At 49.1% G+C, this 20,842-nt stretch overlaps 2 protein-coding genes across 3 annotated transcripts; one reads left to right on the top strand and one right to left on the bottom strand.

Moving 5' to 3' along the window:
• Positions 1–124: 124 nt before the first annotated feature.
• Positions 125–8,920, bottom strand: TAP1 (transporter 1, ATP binding cassette subfamily B member). The gene is made up of 11 exons (XM_014476876.2): positions 8,182–8,920; positions 7,638–7,752; positions 7,369–7,499; positions 6,207–6,412; positions 4,867–5,064; positions 3,909–4,037; positions 3,558–3,746; positions 2,537–2,710; positions 2,141–2,303; positions 1,744–1,880; positions 125–752 (listed from the first exon to the last, which is right to left on the bottom strand). The coding sequence occupies exons 1-11, from the start codon at positions 8,777–8,779 to the stop codon at positions 540–542; spliced, it is 2,253 nt and encodes a 750-aa protein (XP_014332362.2). The 5' UTR covers positions 8,780–8,920; the 3' UTR covers positions 125–539.
• Positions 8,921–9,054: 134 nt separating this feature from the next.
• Positions 9,055–15,855, top strand: PSMB9 (proteasome 20S subunit beta 9). Of its 2 annotated transcripts, none has more exons than XM_070361430.1 (6): positions 9,055–9,219; positions 11,274–11,341; positions 13,492–13,623; positions 14,288–14,417; positions 14,662–14,803; positions 15,672–15,855. In XM_070361430.1, the coding sequence occupies exons 2-6, from the start codon at positions 11,283–11,285 to the stop codon at positions 15,797–15,799; spliced, it is 591 nt and encodes a 196-aa protein (XP_070217531.1). In that variant the 5' UTR covers positions 9,055–9,219; positions 11,274–11,282; the 3' UTR covers positions 15,800–15,855. The 2 variants fall into 2 exon arrangements, with proteins under 2 accessions (XP_070217531.1, XP_005891441.1); XM_005891379.3 differs by lacking the exon at positions 9,055–9,219 and adding an exon at positions 9,266–9,424.
• Positions 15,856–20,842: the final 4,987 nt, after the last annotated feature.

The following is a 20,842-nucleotide window of genomic DNA, read 5'->3' as shown; positions in this document are numbered from 1 at the left end:
AAGATGCCACACTTCGGGCTGGGGATCACTGAGGATGCCGAAGGAGGGAAAGATCCGGCTTCCGAAAAGTGCGCTGCAAACTTCGGCGGGCCACTTGGGCCAATGAAAACATGAGAAACCAGGGTAACAAAACACCAATTTTATTATAAATATCAAGAAACTACAGTGTACTTACGCAAGAAACTGTAGGGTATTTATGGGCCAGCATCTGCCTGGGGTCGGACTGGAAAGAAGCCGACCTTCCATGTGTATTCTAAATCTCTTCATTGTCTGGGTGCTAGCCACAGCAACCCTGGCTCCAAACCCAGTTACACAAGGAGTTAGCACCCCTGTTTTCAAGCCTGAAATCCGCATCACCACAAGAGGAGCTTGGAGAGCAGGTAACACTCATGGCAAAATTTCAGGTATCACCTAGGGGGTTACGTTTCAGAAGCAGCTGCCCATGCTGCAGCTCTGGTAAGACCTCTGTTCTCAAACTCTCCACTATAGACAGGAGGGAGTGAGGGAGGGAGACAGAGTCTGCGGGTCTGAGGAGTGTTTCATTCTGGAGCCCCTGGCCGGCCAGGAGCCTGCACCATGGCCCAATAGCGTCCTTCATTCGTCATGAGCTGCTGGTGGGTTCCTGCCTCAATGATCGTGCCTCCTTCCAGAAAGAGGATGTGGTCAGCCTGCTCCACCGAACTGAGGCGCTGGGTGATGAAAAGCACTGATCGAGAGCCCCGCTCAGGGCTTTCATAGAGCAGCCGCTCCACCTGAGAAAAGACACAGACTGTCAGAGCTGAGGACCCCTCCCGGCTCAGGAAGACACCTGTGTTTCCAGAGCTGGGAGGGACTTTGCCTCAATCAATACCACCTCTGCCAATAACCTCAAAGAGAGTGAAGAGTCTCCTTCTGAGTGCTTCTCTGTCAAACTTATGATCTGTGAAGGGCTGTTTACATGAGGTGGCAACAGTGGAATAAAAGTAAAGAGTCCTAGGGTGAAACTCAAAACAAGAGAGGGGAGGGTACTGGAAAGTCTCTCCACCCTAATTTTTATATTCTTTTAAGGAAATAAAACTGAGTAAAGAGCATGAGCATTCAAGTCAAGCAGACTTTTACTGGGGTCCAGGTTCTGCTACTCAACAGCTGCACAACACTGAGCAGGTAATTCCACCTCTCTTAGTGTCCATGTGCTCATCTGTTGAATGAGGATGACAACAGCCAGCTCACAAGAGTTCGTGATAAGTGAGGGAGAGAGTACATGTGAAGGGCCATCCAGCATGGCTGGCACGTAGAAAAAGTTCAATTCACATTAGCATTACAAGCATGGCCTTTTGCTCATGTTTGGCTTCACTGATTCAGGATTGTAGATCATCTCTTCTAACCAGTTTTAGGCCTCTTGGGCTCCCCTGATGGCTCAGTGGGTAAAGAATCCACCCACAATGCGGGAGACACAGGAGACTCGGATTCCATCCCTGGGTCAGGAAGATCCTCTGGAGGAGGAAATGGCAACCCACTCCAGTATTCTTGCCTGGGAAATTCCATGGACAGAGGAGCCTGGTGGGCTACAGTCCAGGGGGTTGCAAAGAGCCAGATATGACTGAGCATATGGCTCTAGGTACTAGGCCACCTTGGAGAGAAGCTCGTGGGAACTGAGAACTACAAGGACTGGATTGGAAAATTTCCACGTAGTATAATGACAGAGGATGAGTGAGGCAAGGCAGCTTGGGTGGGAAATAGGCAATAAGAAGACGACTGTCTCACCAGGGATTGGCTGTTTGCATCCAGGGCGCTGGTAGCATCATCCAGAATGAGTACGCGTGGTTTCCGGATCAGAGCTCGAGCCAAGGCCACTGCCTGTCGCTGACCCCCTGACAGCTGGCTCCCAGCCTCACCCACCTCTGCAGAGACAAGGGCCAAGGCGAGGACTGGGTAAGCACACATGCACACACACGCACACCCAACAAGGACTGCTGGATGCAGCAGGGTAAGAAAGGTTCTGGGAAGGTAAAGGAGTTCTGAGAATATGAGGATGCAAGAGACACGAGAACAGGATCTTCAAACTGATGTCAGTGGGGTGGGAGGACCTAAGGAATGAAGGCAAGACTACTGGGGTTTCAGTGAAGGTAAAGATGTCTGGGGGGGTGATGGGAGCAAGCACCTGTGTCGTAGCCTTCAGAGAGCTCAGAGATAAAACCGTGGGCTCCGGACTCCACCGCAGCAGCTGTGATTTCCTCCATGGTCGGCTCCTGGACCAGGCCATAGGCAATATTTTCTTTAAAGCTTCTTCCAAACAGCAGAGGCTCTTGTCCCACAGCAGCCACCTAGGACAAAATACAGTGCAGAGTCATAGAACGAGGAACACAGGAGTGTGGTCATCTAGAGACTGAAGGCTGAGCATCTCCACTGAGAGCCTGTCACAGAGTGACACGGCCTCTCTGCTGACCACACGCCCACCTCTCCCCCAGGGTCTCCTAACTTCCGCTCAGAGTGCCCTCGGAGAAGGCTCTCCTGACTTGAGGCTCCCTGCCCTCCCCCATGCCATCTTCTTGCTCACCTGTCTGTGCAGGTAGCGGTGCTCGTATTTGGGGAGGGGCTCCCCGTCCAGCAGCACCTGGCCCTCGGTGGGCTGGTACAGGTTCTGCAGCAGCGCGGCCACCGTGCTCTTCCCAGACCCGTTGGGCCCCACCAGCGCCGTCACCTCACCAGGACGAAGGGTGAAGGTCAGCCCCTGGAAGCCGGAGAACCACACACTAAAAGAGAGCCAGAGGCCCCTAACCTTAAGACCAGGTATCATCCACTCATTATGGTGTCTTGTCTATGTCTTCCCCCAGAGAAGAAAGGAGAAAAGCGGGGGAAATACAGCAGCTCCTCCCTTCCCACAGACATAGATTGCTCCCCGTGGAGTAGAGATGAAAGATGAAACAAAGACAAAGGCAGAACTTAAGCACCAAGAGCCACACGCTGGATCTCAGACACTGTGGGGAAAAAAGAAAAAATCATATTCAAAAGCACAGTTGGAAAGAAAAAGGAAATACGGAAGACTGGAGACACAGCCTCTGCTTCGGTGATGCCTTACAGGAGAACCTTCTCCCTAAGAGCATCCACTCCCATTCTCCTTGGAAATCTGGACTATTCTTGAGTTTGGGGCGGCTTTTTGTTTATTTATGTGTGTATTTTGGCTGTGCTGCATCTTTACTGCTACATCCGGACTTTCTCTAGTCGCAACAAGCAGGGGCTACTCTATTTATGGTGTGTGGACTTGTCTTTGCGGTGGCGTCTCTTGTTACACAGCACAGCCTCTAGAGCACATGGTCTTAATTGCCCCATGGTGTGTGGGATCCTCCCAGATCAAGGGTCGAACCCAAGCCCCCAGCATTGGCAGACGGATTCTTAACCAGCGGACCACCCACGGAAATCCCTGGGGCAGTTTTAGGGGACAAATGCTACTCATCTTTGCCTCTGAGGGGTGAGGGAGGGTCTGTACATGGTGCTAAGCAGGCTGAAGGCAGGAAGACCATTTAGGATGACCGAGTTGAGAGGGAGGCTGGAGGAATGGAGGGATCTGTAGGTTGTACCTGCAGCACGGGGACATCCGGACGGTTTGGGTAGGCAAAGGAGACATCCTGGAACTGGACGCTGCCGCGCAAAGTTAAGGAAGCCAATGATCCACTCTTTGGGCAGTTAGGGACCCGGTCCAGGTATTCAAATATTTTCTCTGAAAAGCCCACAGCCTTCTGTACCCTGGGGTAGCTGGACAGCAGCACCTGGAGGGGAGGTATGAATAGTGCGGTGGGATGCAGGAAGGACCCAGTCTGTTGCTAGGGTTACAGGATGTGAGGAGGGTGAGGGAGGGAAGGGAAGTGACTTGAATGGCGGTGGCACACAGGAAGGAAAAGCACTGGGGAGTGGCCACGGAGGGAGCTCACCTCAACAGCTATGGTGAACTGGATCTGGTACAGAATAAAGGTGACCAGGCGCCCACTGCTGACAGACCCACTTGTCACCAGCTGCCCGCCAAAATACAGGATTCCCACCTTCAGCAGCATCCCTGAGAGCTGTGGAGAGACCACAGAGAAAAAGGGACTGAAGCAGGAAAGTCAAGAACCAGAATGGTTAATATCAAGGAGAGAGAAAGTCCCTTTGCACCAAGTAACACATGGGGCTCAATGGGGATTAAAGGATGAATCACAGCATCCCGTGGTGTGATCACTCAGGCGCACAGGATACAAGTCAACTACCATCATCACCATCACCAGGAATGCCTTGTTTGGGGAGCATTCTGCTCTTCACAAGAGGCTTTCATGAACGTGATGTCATCTAATTTTCATATCAAGAATCTTATAAACAAGGTTATAGCACTCTCATCTTTTAAAATAAGAAAATAAGTCTCAGAGAAGGTAAGTTACTATTAATAGCCCATGGCTACAGAGCTAACAAGTGGTAGCATCAAGGCAGGAACTTCTGATCACTGGTCTAATTCTCGGTCAATTACATCACAAGATGCCCCTCCTCCTTGGCTTCTGCTAGTCCCTTGTCTCTCACAAGTTCATCTGCATAGTCCCAGCATGAAGCTGCCCAACAAAAGCTACCTGCCATTCCCCATGCTGCCCCATGAGGCAAGGAGAAGTCCTGGGACTGGAAGACATGGTGCTTTCCTACAAAGGGGGTCATGGAGATTCGGTGCACCATGGGGAAAAGAAGCCATGTAGCATGCCTAGAAAGAAGGAGGGGGTTCAGAACACTAGGTCACCCAGCCCCTGGTTGCTAGGATACAGACACTGAACCCACCCCTGCCCAGTGAAGGAAGAGTGCGGAGCAGGGTCAGGGGAAGGGGAATGGTGATAGGGGATATCAGGGGATAGGCATTCATGCCCAGGTGCTCACACTGGAGGTCCAGAGGTTGACCGCGTAGGCCAGGGCCTCCTTCCGGTTGAGCACCATCATCTCATGCAGCTTTTGCCTGAACTTCTGGGCCTCACCCTCTTCATTGGCAAAGCTCCGAACTGTAGGCATGGCTGACAGCACCTCGATGGCCACCTGGCTGGACTTTGCCAGAGATTCTTGTACCTGTTCTGCCAACGCCTGTGGAGATATGAACCAGAGATACCACACAAGGTTGGCAAACCATGAGGGATGCTAGGACCTGAATTATCCAATCAGAGATTACAGGTGAGAGGCAGCAGAGGGACAAGAGAGAAAAAGACACAGCTCCTACCACTCACCAACCCCCCCGCCCCCATACCAAAGAGAAACAAAAAAGAGGGAAATGCTTCAGAAGGGCCATGGGGGTCATATTCCTGAGATCAGTGTCATATTCTTTTATTTTCTTTTATATTACAGTACAGTTTATTTGGGGGCTTCTGTGGTGGCTCAGTGGCAGAGAATCTACCTGCCAGTTCAGAGATATGGGTTTGATCCCTGGGTCGGGAAAATCCTCTGGAGAAGGAAACAGCAACCCACTCCAGTATTTTGCCTGGGAAACCTCATGGACAGAGGAGCCTGGTGGGCTACAGTCCAGGGCGGGGGTTGCAAAGAGTTGGATATGACTTAGCAAATAAACATGGAAAAGGAAATGGCAACCCATTCCAGGACTCTTGCCTGGAAAATCCTGTGGATGGAGGAGGCTGGTAGGCTACAGTCCATGGGGTTGCAAAGAGGTGGACACGACTAGTGACTTCACTTTCTTTCTTTCTAGCAACTAAACAACAACATAGCTGATTTATAATATTGTATTAGCTTCAGTAGTACAGGAAAGTGATAGATATTTATGTGTATATATACATATATATATGACTTCCCATGTGGCTCAGTGATAAAGAATCCACCTGCCAATGCAAGAGATCTGGGTTCCATCCCTGGGTTAGGAAGATACCCTGGAGAAGGAAATGGCAACCCAGTATCTATTCTTTTTCAGATTCTTTCCCTATATATCATTACAGAGTATTGAGCAGAGTTCCCTGTGCTATCCAGTCGGTTGTTACTGATTATATTATTAATATATATACAGTACTGTCTATATGTTAATCCTAACCTCAGGTTGTGGGAGACGTTAGAAGACACGGAGAACATGAAAACTGACACTGAGCAGCCCAAGAATGTGCACAAATAGACCCACAGAGATGATGAATCAGTGCAGGCGCCAGGAAAGAACCCTGACAGGAAGCGAGCCCACCACATCTGGGCAATAGGAGTCAGTGTAGGTTGAGGCAACTCCCCAGACACACCTTGTACCATTTCCCCATCTTCTCAGGCAGAAGAAAAAGCAGGGGCAGGGCAACCAGGGTGATCATAGTGAGGGACGGGGACGCCCAGAGCATGAGCCCCAGGAGACACAGTCCCCGGATGAGGTACCACAGCAACAGGCTGAGATCCGAACTCAGAGACTCACTCATGGTGGACGTGTCATCTGTCACCCGAGATGTGATTTCACCTGTCAAGGGTTGGGGAGAAGAGGGTGGTGTGAATGAGAATCTCAGAGTGATGGGAGGGACAGGTGAGCCAGGGTGCCAAGGGAAGGGTTCTAAGAAGGCTGAGAAGACAAGGTCAGTGGTTAGGGAGACTTGGAACCTCAACACAAGGAGAAATTATTCCAGAGGAAAAGACTGGCTAAAGACTTTCCAGTTTAAAAAAAAAAAAAGATGCACTTGTGAATTTCCTTTTCTCTGACAGATTTCTGTTCTCTAAGAACTTTTATATCCCAGGTACAGGGGCAGGAAAAACTTAAGCAGATCATCTAACATAGCTGGAGAGAAACAAAGTTGCTGTTAGACAGCAGTCCAGGAAACTGTAGCAAGCACTGGACTGAGAATCAAGAGAGGGGTTCTGTCTCCGAGTTCATCTCTGTCCATACGGATCTATTCAAGTGCCAGCATTTGGGGATGGCCTCAGTTCCCTTCTCTGCAAAGCAAGGTGGCTGGACTCTGTGATCTCAAAATTCCAAGGTTTTAAATTCCAGTCATTTGTATCTAAACACACACAGAGGGATAAGTCTGTAAGGCTTGGATGGAAACACTAGGCTTTTCTTAAATAAAAGGAGTATGTTTTGCTCTTGAGACATGTTGAGAATAAGACATGACAATGTTTATGTGTGAGAGATAGAAATCAAGGTTATAAGTAAAAGAGGAGGTATGGGCTTCCCTGGTGGCTCGGATGGTAAAGAATCTCCCTGCAATGCAGGAGACCTGGGTACGATCTCTGGTTCGGGAAGATCCCCTAGAGAACTCACTCCAGTATTCTTGCCTAGAGAATTCCATGGACAGAGAGCCTGGTGGGCCACAGTCCATGAGGTCCCAAAGAGTCAGACGTGACTGAGAGACTAATAGTTTAATACTTTATGGGTATATAAACAGTAAGTGAATGGATAGTGAAAAGATTTTCATGAGAAACCTGTTTGGTTCTTTTGAAAGAACTCTGTCTCCTGGCGCAGGACAGCCTGAAACACCTCTCCCTGCAAGTGGCTATGCATGCGGCCCATGGTGCTGTTGTAGATTCCATCCGCTGCGAACTCCAGCACTGCGCTACAGGGAGACAAGAGAAGGGGGCCCAGGGCGGTCAGGAGGTCCCCCAGAAGTTCACCCTGGACGGCAGCCCCAACTTCCAATTCCCACTTTTTCCGAATCCCCTGTCCCCCAGCCTTCCAACTTCAGTGCCCAGACCTGGCTATGGTGAGGACCGACATGAGAGTCACGTTCTGAGTGAAGGCAGCGGCGGTCTCATCCTGTACAATCCAGTCGGTGAGCCGGCCAGTGAAGAACGGAATGGCCATCTCCCCTACGGAGGGGAACAAATAGCAAGTCTAAGCAGGTCAGCTCTCACCAGGCCCTGGCCCACCGGCCTTTATTCATTCTCCTGCAGAGCAGTGGCAGAAAGATACCATCTCCACTTACACGGGGCCCAAAGACCTTTAGAGGTTTAATGAGGAAGCCTAGCGGTTGTAGGATGGGCTGCCCCGGAAAAGCCTTTGTCCACGGTGGCCAGTAAAGCAACAACACGCAGGGCAGCCCTGGAGTCCAGGACCCCTGACAATTACCCAGTCAGGACCTTCCCGCTCCAGTGGGGTGATCAAGACCTGAGCTGGGTCCCCTTCCCCTCACCCACATTTCCGAGAACCCACACCAATTGATCTCACTGACCATGCCCCTCGATTCTTACCCAGTCCTCCAGTCCCGTCCCCCTTCCCGTTGCACCACCCCCCCTTACCGAAACAGGAGAGGAACACCAGGGCCAGAATGAACTGCACGTGGCTTTTCTCCGGACCCAGGAAGACTAGAAGCCGACTCATCGCCAGGCCAAAAGCCCCGCGAGCTCCTTGCACCCAGAGGCTCCTGATCTTATACCACAGGGTGGCCGCGGGCAGTGCCGCCCAGTAGCTGAAAGCGAAAGCGTCCAGGCGACCTTCCCAGTGCAGGTGCCCGGCGCTGTCCGCGTCCTCGGGGGCTCGCCAGGAGACCAGCTCTCGGAAGAAGGCAAGTCCCGGCAGGGCCAAGCCCAGCGCCGCCGCCAGCGGCTCCAAAACAGCCAGCCACCCGAGGACTCGCGTGCTTTCCCTCCGGAAGCCCAGCGCGGCCCCGACGACGCCGCGGGCCCCCAGCCACAGCAGCGCGCAGCGGCTCAGGCCGGCCACCCAGACCCGGAGCAGCGGCAGCTCAGGGGGCACCAGCCGCGAGGCCACTCGGGGCAGCGCCGGCCGGAGCAGCATCCAGTCGGCGAGGAGAAGCAGCGCCGTCCCCAGCCACCCGACGGCGGCGCGGGGGAGGCGCGGGCGCCCGCGGGGAACTGGGGACCCCGAGCAGGCCATGGGCGCTCGCGGTCCCGGATCTCGCTGTCCCCGACGGGGTGCTGTAGGAGTCCGAGCCCGGGGCAGGAGCCGGGACCGCCGCGGGGAGGGGCCGGGGCGGGCCGGGGCGGGGCCTCGGAAAGTCCCGGGAGCCGGCCGAGCCCGCGGCGCTGCCCAGAAGCGGGCGGTTTAGGGGAAAGAGAAAACGAAAGCTGCCCGGCTTCCCAGGCCCGGCCCCTACGGAGGCGGCCGGCCCAGAGCACCTGGGAGGAGCCCGGGGACCTCAGATCCGAGGCTGACCTCCTCGATCGCCACCCGAGCCCCGCCTGCAGGTGCCGCGCTGCCCGGGACTTTCTGGCCCCGGGTCTGCAGGCGGGGCTCCTGCGTCATCCGTCTCTGGGCAGATCCGCTGGCCCCGGTCTCTTGCGTCATCTATCTCCGGGTAGACCCGCCCCGCACAGGTTAGCTCCGGGCCGCCCCACGCTGCGGCGCGGACTCGGGCGCCCCCTGGCGGGCGCGGCGCGAGGGCGGGGCCTCGGGCAGCGTTCCGCGCGCGGTCCCAGGTTGGAAACCAGAGCCCGGAGCGGCGAGCCTCGCGGAGCCGGGATGCTGCGGACCGGAGCCCCCAACGGGGACTTGCCCCGGGCAGGAGAAGTCCACACCGGGGTAATGAGTCTGGAGCATCAGCTGAGGGACGAAGGGACGGGCGGACCCTGGAAGCGCCACAGGGTGAACTCGGAGACTCGCAAGAGGGAGGAGACCGCTTGCAGCAGCCGGGGCGCGCATCCCAAAAGGAACACGGGCGTCTCCGTACAGAAGCAGGGTGCCCGGGTGGCCGCCAAGGGACTGGGCGCGAGGGGCCGGCGGGGAAGGGGCGCTTGGGCTCCGATCTGAAAGCGTTGAGGGGAAGCTGCTCTAGAGCGCTTTCGCTTTCACTCTGGACTAGAGACAGGGGCTGCTTCAATGAAGGGGAGAGAGCTGGGGAAGGTGCGCAGAGTGAACAGGACGGCACTTGGGGAGGAACGCGTCCCACAGACCTTTGATGGACTCGCGCGGGGGAACTTACGGCCCGGGCACTGCTCACGGGGGTTCCCTGTGATCTGGCGCTGCCAGTGCCCAGCCTGGTCCAGGAAGGAAGGCAGCTACTTGGGCCGGGTGCACCGTGCTCCCCTCCCGGTGTCTTCCTCATCCACCTCCACAACCTGCTAGAGGACTTTTGCCCAGGCTGGGCCCCCGGGGGGCTGGTGGCAGCCCTTGGCTGGCTGGCTTCTGCTCTCAAGTGACCGCCACCACTCTCAGCTTCCGGCAGCCTTGTTATAACGGAGTAACCTCTCAGGTGGGGTTACTCCTGATCTCTGGTCCGCTCTTCACGATGAATCAGTGTGTCAAAATGAGCACCCCGGCCAATATCCCCGGAGGCCAGAACAACTTATGAAGCCCTGAGGAATATAGCAGTGAAATCATTTATTAATTAGAAACTCTTCCCCTCACCACCAGATGAACAGTGGAAAGTAAGAAGTACAAGTCAGAACAAACCCTGGGAGCTGGATGGGGGTTTTAGTCCTGTGTGACCTTGGGCAAGTCACTTGCCTTCTGTATGATGCAGTTTCTTCCTTTGTAGGATCTTTAAAGTTAAAAAAAAGAAAATGTGGCTTTATTCTCCTTCACTTTTCCTGGAAAAGTCAGCTAAAACTCCCCAATCAAATCCTCTCTTGCTACAGATCTCTTCCCCTGGCTATTTACTCTTTTAAAGAAAAAAAAATTACTTTTTAGCCACTCCACATGGCATGTGGGATCTTGGTTCCTTGACCAGGGATCAAACCCATGGCCCCTACAAAGGAAGCACAGTCTTAACCACTGGACCGCCAAGGAAGTCCCCTTGCTGTTTACCTCTTGATCAGAAATTCTTAAATGAGACCTTTATTTTAAACTGTCCCATGTGTTTCTTGATATTTTACTCCTTCCTGGACACGTGGCCATGGTAACCACTGACCTCCGAGATGTTTTCCCTTGTTCAGTAAACTGATTAAGGGGAGAGTGGGGTGGACGATTCTGGGCTAATAAAAAGGCTTGAGCTTGTTTCCCAAGGTCACGGTCACTTGCTGTGTGGCAAGATCTGCAGCACATCTGTTCACACAACAAGCCCGAGCAGAGGTCATTCATTTGTGCAGCTGCATCATCAGGGCCTGGAAGTGCCCCCCTGAGCCCTTCACTCAGAGGGAGCACTTAAGCCCCTGGGAGCTTCATCCCACCTCTCTCTTCACAGCGGGAAGAATTTTAGGGATGCCATTCTTTCTATGTGATACCACCAGCCAGACTCTGACGTTCCCTTGCAGCCAGGAAAGACAATAGACAAAACGGGAAGAAAAAAAAAATCCCATCCTGGGAGTCAACTCTGGCCTAAATTACCAGATAACCTTGAGCCAGTTGCCTCCCCTCTCTGAGAATGTTTCCTTATCTAACATGAAAGGGTCAAGGCTCTTCTGCTCTGACGTTCTATCCCATGTCTCCGCAGACAACCATCATGGCAGTAGAGTTTGATGGGGGCGTTGTGGTGGGATCGGATTCCCGGGTGTCTGCAGGGTGAGTACCAGTGACCCTGGGTACTTTTGGAAGGAAGCCCATGGCGCCTAATGCACAATTTTAATCATTCATAAAGAGACTGGCATACTGAAGCTCTGGAGAAACTGAGTGAACCTTTCAGAAAGGCACTATAATAAGATATTGGGTGAGGGATTGGGTCTCTGAATTCATGGAGAGCAATCTGGGGCCTGAATGCTAACGTGGCCTGTCCCAGAGGGTCATCGAATTGGGTCTGAAAACAGTTTAGGAAATAGGGATTTCAGAGGTCTTCCTTCCATCTGTGTTTAGAGATAGAAAAGATGGTTCTGCCGAGCAGGTATCCTGGTTTCTGATCCACTGTGTGAACTAAGTTTGTCTTTCTCCCTTTTGGCCAGTTTCCCCACATACAAGAAAAGTATACAGGATTAGATCAACATTACTTACTTTACATGCCATAGGACACACAACTTCCTCAAGATGGTTAATAACAAAGAAAAATTAGTAAGGGGAAGATTGTTCTTAATTTAATGTAGTATTTTTGTTTTATTATAAAATGTAAGTCTGATTTTGATTATTACTTGCAGGGTTTCATTTGTCTGAGACAATTTTTTCCTTCCTGCTTTAATCCAGGCATTAAATTTCATGTACTCTGAAGCCATTCTATTGTCAAAAGAACATCAGAAATTTTAACAACTCGATGTATGATCCTGCAGTCCCACTCCTGGGCATATAGCCAGGCAAAACTGTAATTCAAAAAGATGCCTGCACCCTTGTGTTCATAGCAGTACACATGTTCTTTATCCATTCCTCTGTTGATGGACATTTAGGTTGCTGCTGTGTCCTGGCTATTGTAAATAATGCTGCAATGAACACTGGGGTGTATATATCTTTTTGAATTATAGTTTTCTCCAGAAATATGCCCAGGAGTGGGATTTCCGGGTGATATGGTAGTTCTAGGTTTAGATTTTTAAGGAAGCTCCACACTGTTCTCCATAGTGTCTGTACCAATTTACATTCCTATCAACAGTATTAACGATGTTCCCTTTTCTCCATACCTTCACCAGCATTTATTGTTTGTAGATTTTTTTATGATGGCCATTCTGACCAGTGTGAGGTGATACTTCATTGTAGTTTTTATTTTTACAAAAACAGAGACTCACAGACATAGAAAACAGACCTGTGGATGTTAGGGTGGGAGAAAGGAGGAGGACAGGGTCTGGGATGGGCAGGTGCGAACTGTTAATGTACAGAGTGGATAGAGCGTGTCTCTGATAATCAGTGGTTGAGCATCTTTTCATGTGCTTTTTGGCCATCTGTATGTCTTCTTTGGAGAAATGTCTATTTAGATCTTGCACCCGTTTTTTGATTGGATTATTTGTTTTTTGATATTCAGCTGAATGAGCTGTTTGTATATTTTGGAGATTAATCCCTTGTTGGTTGCATCATTTGCAAATATTTTCTCTCATTCTGAGGACTGTCTTTATACTAAATTTTAAAAAAGGAGTGGATAACTGTATATGATTCACTTTGCCATACACCTCAAAGTAACACAACAGTGTAAATCAACTATACTCCAATACAAAATTTTTAAAGATGTGATATATATGTATATTGTGTGTGTGTGTGTGTATATATATATCACAATGGACTATCAGTCCTAAAAAAGAATGAAATAATGCCATTTGCAGCAATGGCAGAGATGATCAAATTAGGCACAGTCAGAAATAGATACCATATGATATCACGTATACATGGAATCTAAACTACGACAAATGAACATAGCCGCAAAATGGAAACAGACTCACAGACGTAGAGAGCAGACCTGTGGTTGCCGAGGTGGGGGCGGGGAGAGGACTGGGAGTCTGGGATCAGCAGACGCAGTTATATACATAGAATGGATAAACAACAAGTTCCTACCATACAGCACAGGGAACTTATTCAAAATCCTGTGATAAACCATGATGGAAGGGAATATGAAAAAGAAGAGTTATATATGTATAACTGAATCACTTTGCTGATCGAACCCGGGTCTCCCGCATTTCAGGCAGACGCTTTAACCGCTGAGCCACCAGGGAAGCCCCGTAGAAATTAACACAACACTGCAAATCAACTATACTTTTTTTTTTAATTGGCAACTCTGACGCTGATGACTCTGCACTGCTTGCTGACAGGGAGGCGGTGGTGAACCGAGTGTTTGACAAGCTCTCCCCGCTGCACCAGCACATCTACTGCGCTCTCTCCGGCTCAGCTGCTGACGCTCAGGCCATAGCGGACATGGCCGCCTACCAGCTGGAGCTCCATGGGTATGAAACGGTGGGCTCCCCCGTCCAGGCTGCCTAGAGTTCCCCCACTCAGTGAACGCCAGCACCGTGTCCTATTCCAGGGGTGCTACCGTGGAAAATGAAAACTTCTTGCTTTGCCTTCAGCTTTCATTTCTCTTTGAACTGGCACTTGGCTCTCTCAAAGCTGGTTTCTGCATCTGTAAAGCAGAGATAACTAACAACACCTCCCCTACCTCACCAGATAGTTATTTCCAAAACCAAAAAATATGAGTAAAAGTGATTTGAACACTGCAGATCACTCTCCTAATATAAATAGTGAGGAAGAAAATGAGGACTTCGCCCACCACGGTATCAGGTGGTGACCATGTGGGAACCAAGGTCACGGGGCAGAAGTGATGCTTATCTGCTAAACCCATATGTGCAGGGCTCCAGCAGCCAGGAGACTTTTGTCACTGGGGACCGGGGGCGGGGAACAGAGTAAAGGAGGGAGAACAATTAACAATTGAAACCTTCTTCCTAGTGGGTAATGTGAGACTCTGGTTCCCCTGCACCAGTGGAAGGGGAGCTGGAGTCTGAATCCTTACAGCTAGTTTTTAGGGGTCACCTGGCAGAGATGAGGATGATGGTCTAGGAGGGTGGACCTCCAGGAAAGCGTATCACCACCTATTCCTAACCCTTCCTTCAGGATGGAACTGGAGGAACCCCCGCTCGTTCTGGCTGCTGCCAACGTGGTGAGAAACATCACCTATAAATATCGAGAGGACTTGTCCGCACATCTCATGGTAGCTGGCTGGGACCAACGCGAAGGGGGCCAGGTGAGTCTCTCCCAGCGTCCCCCCTTCCTTGGAGTTACCCTCTCCCCCAGAGAGGGAGATGGCGGTTATATGGCATTCCAGCCTTGAGTTCCAAAGACACTGCCCCTAAAAGCATAGGACCGTCTCAAAGGAGAAGCGTATGAGGTGCTGGGACTTCACTGCAGGGCGTGGAGACCACCTGCCTGTCTCAGGGCTGAGCAGAGGATGCAGGCTCCCAGAGTCTGAACGGAGGGTGCCTCCCCAGGTGTACGGGACCATGAGCGGGATGCTGATTCGACAGCCCTTCGCCATCGGTGGCTCTGGCAGCACCTACATCTATGGTTACGTGGATGCAGCGTATAAACCAGGCATGTCCCCGGAGGAGTGCAGACGCTTCACCACAAATGGTAATACGCAGGTGGGAGGGCACCTGGGGCAGGGGCTACACGTGGTAAGGACGTCGAGTGTGAGGACGAGAAAGACATCGATGCCCATCTAACGAAATGTCCAAATGGGACACCTTTGAGAGTGAAGGGGCAAAGGCTAAACGAGATGGGCTTTCAGGACAAAGTTCAGATGGTCAAGAGTCCGCCTGCAATGCAGGAGACTTGGGTTCGATCCCTAGGTTGGAAAGATCCCCTGGAGAAGGGAATGGCTACCCACTCCAGTACTCTTGCCTGGAGAATTTTATGGACAGAGGAGCCTGGCGGGCTACAGTCCATGGGGTTTCAAAGAGTCGGACACGACTGAGGAACTAACGCACTTCAGGACAAAAGGCATAAACCAAGACTGTTCTGCGCACACCAAAGAAAGATCTAGGGTGACCGCAGGAAACGAGTTGTGTGCTTGGGCCAGCCCGTAAGAGCCAATTGTTACATATTCAAGGATTTGGGAGCTGCTTGCTTATCTACTTGTTACAAAATCATCATGGTGGGAGTATTGAGACCATGGACATTGCATGAAAACCTTTGTATTTTTCTAAGTTGCATCTCTAAATACGCATCTCTAGGAGATGTGCTCTGAAGTCTGCATGTAGTAGTAGGCATATGGGCAGAAGGGAAGGGAAACCGTTTTTTAAAAATAGTTATTTATCTGGCTGCACAGGGCCTTAGTTGCAGCATGCGGGATCTAGTTGCTTTACCAGGAATGGATCCCAGGCTCCCTGCACTGGAAGCACAGGGTCTTAGCCACCAGACCACCAGGGAGGTCCCATGGGACGCGACTTCTGCAGCTAAGCTGCTCTCGCTTCCTCTCTCCACCCGGCACCCTTTGCAGCAATTGCCCTGGCCATGAAGCGGGATGGCTCCAGCGGGGGCGTCGTCTACCTGGCCACCATCACGGGCGCTGGGGTGGACCATCGCGTCATCCTGGGCGATGAGCTGCCAAGATTCTATGACGAGTGAATCTCCTTCCTCGGACTCTCCTTCTTTATTTTGTAATAAACTTTCTGGAACCAGAAGCTGGTATGGTCCGTGTGCACTCAGAGAGGTGAAGCTTGGGAAGGGGGCTTCTGCCCACCCAAATGTTAGCGTATCTTTTGTATTCTTTTGTCCCCTACTTCTAAAACATCTTTCCCAGAGGAGGGCAGTGGGGGAGCAAGTGAGAATCAGGTGTACGTGACAGATCTCAGGTAGCTAAGACAGCTACACACCTGAGAATTAGCTAGAAGCACCAGCCAGATCACATGGAAAAGGATTCCTCTCATAACGCATTCATTCACATTAGAAGCCAAAACATGATAAGTGTTTAAATATTTGTGGAAGGGGGACTTGTGAATTTCAAAGAATAGTAACAATAACCCAAAAAAGCAACATTTATTGAACTGAGCATTGGCTACATGCCTGTAAACTTTTTATGTCTTAGAACCCAAACCAAAAGACCTTAGGTATGGGCTACAACTATTGACTCTTCAATGTAAGAATCAATGGAAGGTTACTATGAGTAAGTCATGGCAATTCAAAAGTGGAGATGTGGGATTTTGTTTACAAATGCCCTTCCTCTACCACTGACGTGAAACCTGTTCCCTCAAGACTCAGATACCATCTCCTCCCTGAAATCTGCAATAATTAGCCCAGCCCAACATTTAACACTTGGGACGCTGTTTGATGTTTGAATAACGGTATTCAACAGGCTGAGCTCTGGACCTGTCTTTGCCAGGCATTTCCTGAGAAACAGGACAAACCACCCCCCTCCTCTGAGCCCTTGTTTTCTCTTCTGTCAAATGGGGTGTTGAGTGACTTCTGAGATGCTTTAATGACAGTCAATGCCATTTGACACACAAGTGAGCAGTCAAGAGGTATATTTAACAGAATCCTAGTGGGCCACCGAGGAAGCTTCTGTCTGCTTTTCTTTCCAGATCTCAGGGGAAACATACAAAGCACCCTAAGACATCCCTATGTTCTTGGTAGTATGTATTCGGTTTGGAGAAAATGAATCTAAAATTACTATTGCCTTGAGTTCTTTCTAGCCACGAGATTTAACTTATTTTGAAATTCAGTGTAATAGTTTTGAGTATATTTTTCCTGCTGATTACAACAACTCAGAACACTGGAGAGTAGACAAAAGCAGGCACTAAACCACTCTGAAAAATAAACAAAAAACAGGTGGATTGTGGAGAGACTGAAAACCGGAGGAGACAGCATTCTGAGGGGAAAGGAGGGCTCAGAGGCTTTTCCACTTTCCTCTCACAGCTCTGCCCTGAAGTCCAGCGTCGACTGCAGAGCTGCACTCCTGAGCTTCATCTCCGAGAAAAACACTATGGTTCTGGCCAGGGGAAGGGAGAAAGCGGGCCCCTGTGGGCCGGAGGGCGCAGGGGAATCTCCCAGATGAGAGAGCTGGGGATGGGGATTCCCTGACTCTAGGGATGAATCCTTGTGACGACCTAAACTGCACATGTGCGCCACAAAATCAGACAGCACAGCAGAGGCCTTGAGAACATAATGCAGATACCAACCTTTAAAAACTGGAGAACTCAATGCAGATACCAACCTTTAAAAACCGGATGGCCGGCTTTTTCTTTATTGGTCAAAAAATTTGCATTGTTTGCCCCTCATTCCACAAAGGGCTTGTAGCAGCTTACAATGTAAAAAGGAGGAGGAGGAAAAGAAGAAAATAATTGGAGAAAAGACAAAGTTAAATAAATGAAGCCAAGAGGTAAAACTAAAATACAACATGAATATCTGTTTTTAAAAAAGAGCAGTGATATGCTGGAGCTGTCTTGAACAGCTTAACAAGAGCAGATTGTAAAACACTCAGGAGATTCGAAAGGCAGTTGTTAACCACTGGTAGTTTTGACATTGACCACGGCAGAAATATTTATACTACAGAAACCAGAAATGCTACGTATCAGAACTTTGGGTTTTGTTTGTTTTTTTTCCCCAGAAAGCCGGTTTACCAGGCCATGCATTGACCAGCCAGCTATCCACAAGCTTAGTCAGCTTTAAGCTACAGGGTAGTGAAAGCAAAGAAGGAAATGAAATCAGGTACAAGATTCAAAAGATTCATTTAAAAAGCAGGGACCTGCCTGGCAGTCCAGGGGTTAACACTCTGCACTGTCAAAGGCCCACGAGCCACCTGCTGTGGCCAAAAGATTAAAATAAATAAATACAATGAATATAAGGAGGAAAGCTTTTTAGAAAACTATAGGGACTTCCCTAGTGGTCCGGCGACTAAGAATCCATCTTCTAATGCAGGGCATGCAGGTTCGATCCCTGGTCAGGGAACTAATAAGCCCGCATGCCACATTGAAGACCCAGTGCAGGCAAAAAAAAATGTTTTTAATTTTTGAACTAAAAAAATTAATAAAACTTCTAAGAGTATTTTAAAAATAATAATAAAGGAAGAAAGAAAATCATCCAAAGGCAACTATATATATAATTTTTCAAGTCACGTAGAACATTTACTGAAAGAGAATATGCATGACGCCATAAACTCCAATAAACTCCAAAGTATTAATATCTTTGAAACCACACTCAGCAGCCATACTCTATTAAATTAGAACTTGATAACAAAAGGACACCTAAAATTCTCATGGTTTGCAAACTAAGAAAATTTTGATAAATAGCAGATTTAAAAGGTGAGTCATAAAAGAAACTTACTCATTCAGGAGCACACAGTAAAACTATTAGCTATCGAATTCTGTGAGACACGATTAAAGGAGTGCTGGGAATTTTATAACTTCAAATACATTTATTAGAACAAAAAAAATGTTTAAAATAAATGATGTAAAAATTCTCCTAAAACTTTGGGAAAATAGCAATTAAGCAAACCTAAAGAAATAAGGAAGGAAATTTTCTACAGTGGTATCATACCCACTGCATTGTGTTGTGTGTTCGTCGCTCAGTCGTGTCCGACTCTTTGCGACCCCGTGGACTGTAGCCCGCCAGGCTCCTCTGTCCATGGGATTCTCCGGGCAAGAATACTGGAGTGGGCTGCCATTTCCTTCTCCAGGGGGTTTTCCCAACCCAGGGGTCAAACCTGGGTCTCCTGCATTGCAGATCTTAGTAACCTATTGCTATGTAAAAAATGACACTGAAATTTAGCAGCTTAAGGTAACAATCATTTACAAGTGGGCATTACTAGGATCACAGGGGAAATTTAAATATGGACTGCGTGTTAGATAATATTATATCCTACGTGAGTATCTTGGAGGTGATGTTATTCTGCTTCTGTAGAAGAAATGTCCTTATTCTTAAAATACACATGCCAAACTATTTCAGGGTAAAATGTCATGATGTCCACAAATTTTCTCAAATGGCCTAAAAAAATAGTTTCTCAACAGGAAACAAACATAGCTTATTAATACAACAGAATACTACATAAGCAATGCATATTAATGAACTACTAATAATGCAACAAGATAAATTTCATAGAAATAATTTGAGTAAAAAAGCCACACATACACAAAGCTACATAATACAGTATGTTTTGAAACACCAAGGTCCTACTGTGTAGCATGGGGAACTATATTCAATGTCTTGAAACAAACCATAATGGAAAAGAATATGAAAAAAAATGTGTATAGCTGAGTCATTTTGCTGTGCAGCAGAAATTAACACAACATTGCAAATCAAGTATACTTCAATAAAATTAGAGAAAGAAAAAAAAATAGTGTATCTATTGCTGTGGAACAAACCACCCCTAGACTTTGAGGCTTAAAACAAAGATAATCATTTTATGATTTCTTGTGAGTCTGGGGGTTAACTGAACTTGAAGAACTAGTGATGTAACCCATGAACCAAAGCATTTATCACAGCAGCCACTCCACACAGCCCCTCACAATTCATGTAAGGACACTGGTTATGTGTCCCATCAGACTTGAACACCTTAAAAATGCCATAAAATTTCCCCGGACTTTCTGGACCCTGCCTTTCCATAGTACAGTGCGGAAAGCCCACTGCTGCTGGCCCTCTTGGAAGTCAGGGCACCAATAGAGGACCTAAGTCCTACTTTAAAAAAAAAATCAAATTTGGGCTTTCCTGGAGGCTCAGTGGTGAAGAATCCCCCTGCCAGTGCAGGAGACATGGTTCAATCCCTGGTCCAGGAAGACCCCACATGCCTCAGAGCAGCTAAGCCCATGAGCTCCGACTACTGAGCCTGTGCCTTAGAGCCCAGGAGCCGGGACTACGGAGCCTGTGCTTTAGAGACCATGAGCCCCAACTACTGAGCCTGTGCCTTAGAGCCCAGGAGCCCCAACTACTGAGCCCACGAGCTGCAGCTACTGAAGCCTGCATGCCCCAGAGCCTGTGCTCCGCAACAAGAGAAGCCCCCACACCGCAATGAGGAGTAGCCCCCGCTCGCCATAACAAGAGCAGCAACAAAGACCCAGCACCGCCAAAAATAAGTTTAAAAAATTTTAATAAATTCATGCACCTGAGACTTCAATTCACAGTTAAGCAACAGGAGGAAATGGGAATCTCCCCTCCATTCATTTCACTGGCAAAGGTGACAAGAAAAGCAACTGGCTTTGGAGAAGCAGCGTTAAAAAAAGGTGAAGTTCCTGACACAGAAGTGGCTTGGAAGTGGTTTGAGCGGTGGTTGCTGTAAAGTCTAATTCCTGACGACACAGCAAACAGCAACACTTAGAAGCAGAAGTAAAGCAGTTTGTCAGATCGGTTCTGGCTGGCAGTTGCAGGGGGTGCTTTATCTGTTTATGATGTGCCTCCCATATGTTGCAGAAATGTATTTGTTAGACTTTTTAAAGTGTTACCAAACATGAATCAGAATCAGGAAGAATATAAGAGGCTAGATTCAAAGAGTATTTGCAAACCAAAGATGTACATACATAGTCTGGGAAATGGCTGTTGGAGATTCAGAATGGTTAATGTACTACAAGCAATAAAATCATAACCATGGACTTATCTTCCTCACCAGAGAAAAGGCAAAGTCATCAGACCTTATCAGCTTTCTGCAGATCAACTTCTCATGGTACAGGGCCAGCTGGGTTT

This window comes from Bos mutus, chromosome 23 (assembly GCF_027580195.1).
Source record: "Bos mutus isolate GX-2022 chromosome 23, NWIPB_WYAK_1.1, whole genome shotgun sequence".
Lineage (NCBI taxonomy): Eukaryota > Metazoa > Chordata > Mammalia > Artiodactyla > Bovidae > Bos > Bos mutus.
This window is presented reverse-complemented; position numbering and strand designations above follow the sequence as displayed.

Bases quoted from the DNA above. Each gene is read 5' to 3' on its own strand.
- TAP1 (XM_014476876.2), bottom strand. From the start codon at position 8,779: ATGGCCTGCTCGGGGTCCCCAGTTCCCCGCGGGCGCCCGCGCCTCCCC. The intron at 7,500-7,637 runs GTCTGGGCACTG...GTCTCCCTGTAG, and splicing joins TCGGTCCTCACCATAGCCAG to CGCAGTGCTGGAGTTCGCAG. The intron at 5,065-6,206 runs GTGTGTCTGGGG...ATATCTCCACAG, and splicing joins AGATGGGGAAATGGTACAAG to GCGTTGGCAGAACAGGTACA.
- PSMB9 (XM_005891379.3), top strand. From the start codon at position 9,365: ATGCTGCGGACCGGAGCCCCCAACGGGGACTTGCCCCGGGCAGGAGAA. The intron at 13,624-14,287 runs GTATGAAACGGT...CCCTTCCTTCAG, and splicing joins TACCAGCTGGAGCTCCATGG to GATGGAACTGGAGGAACCCC. The intron at 14,418-14,661 runs GTGAGTCTCTCC...GTGCCTCCCCAG, and splicing joins ACCAACGCGAAGGGGGCCAG to GTGTACGGGACCATGAGCGG.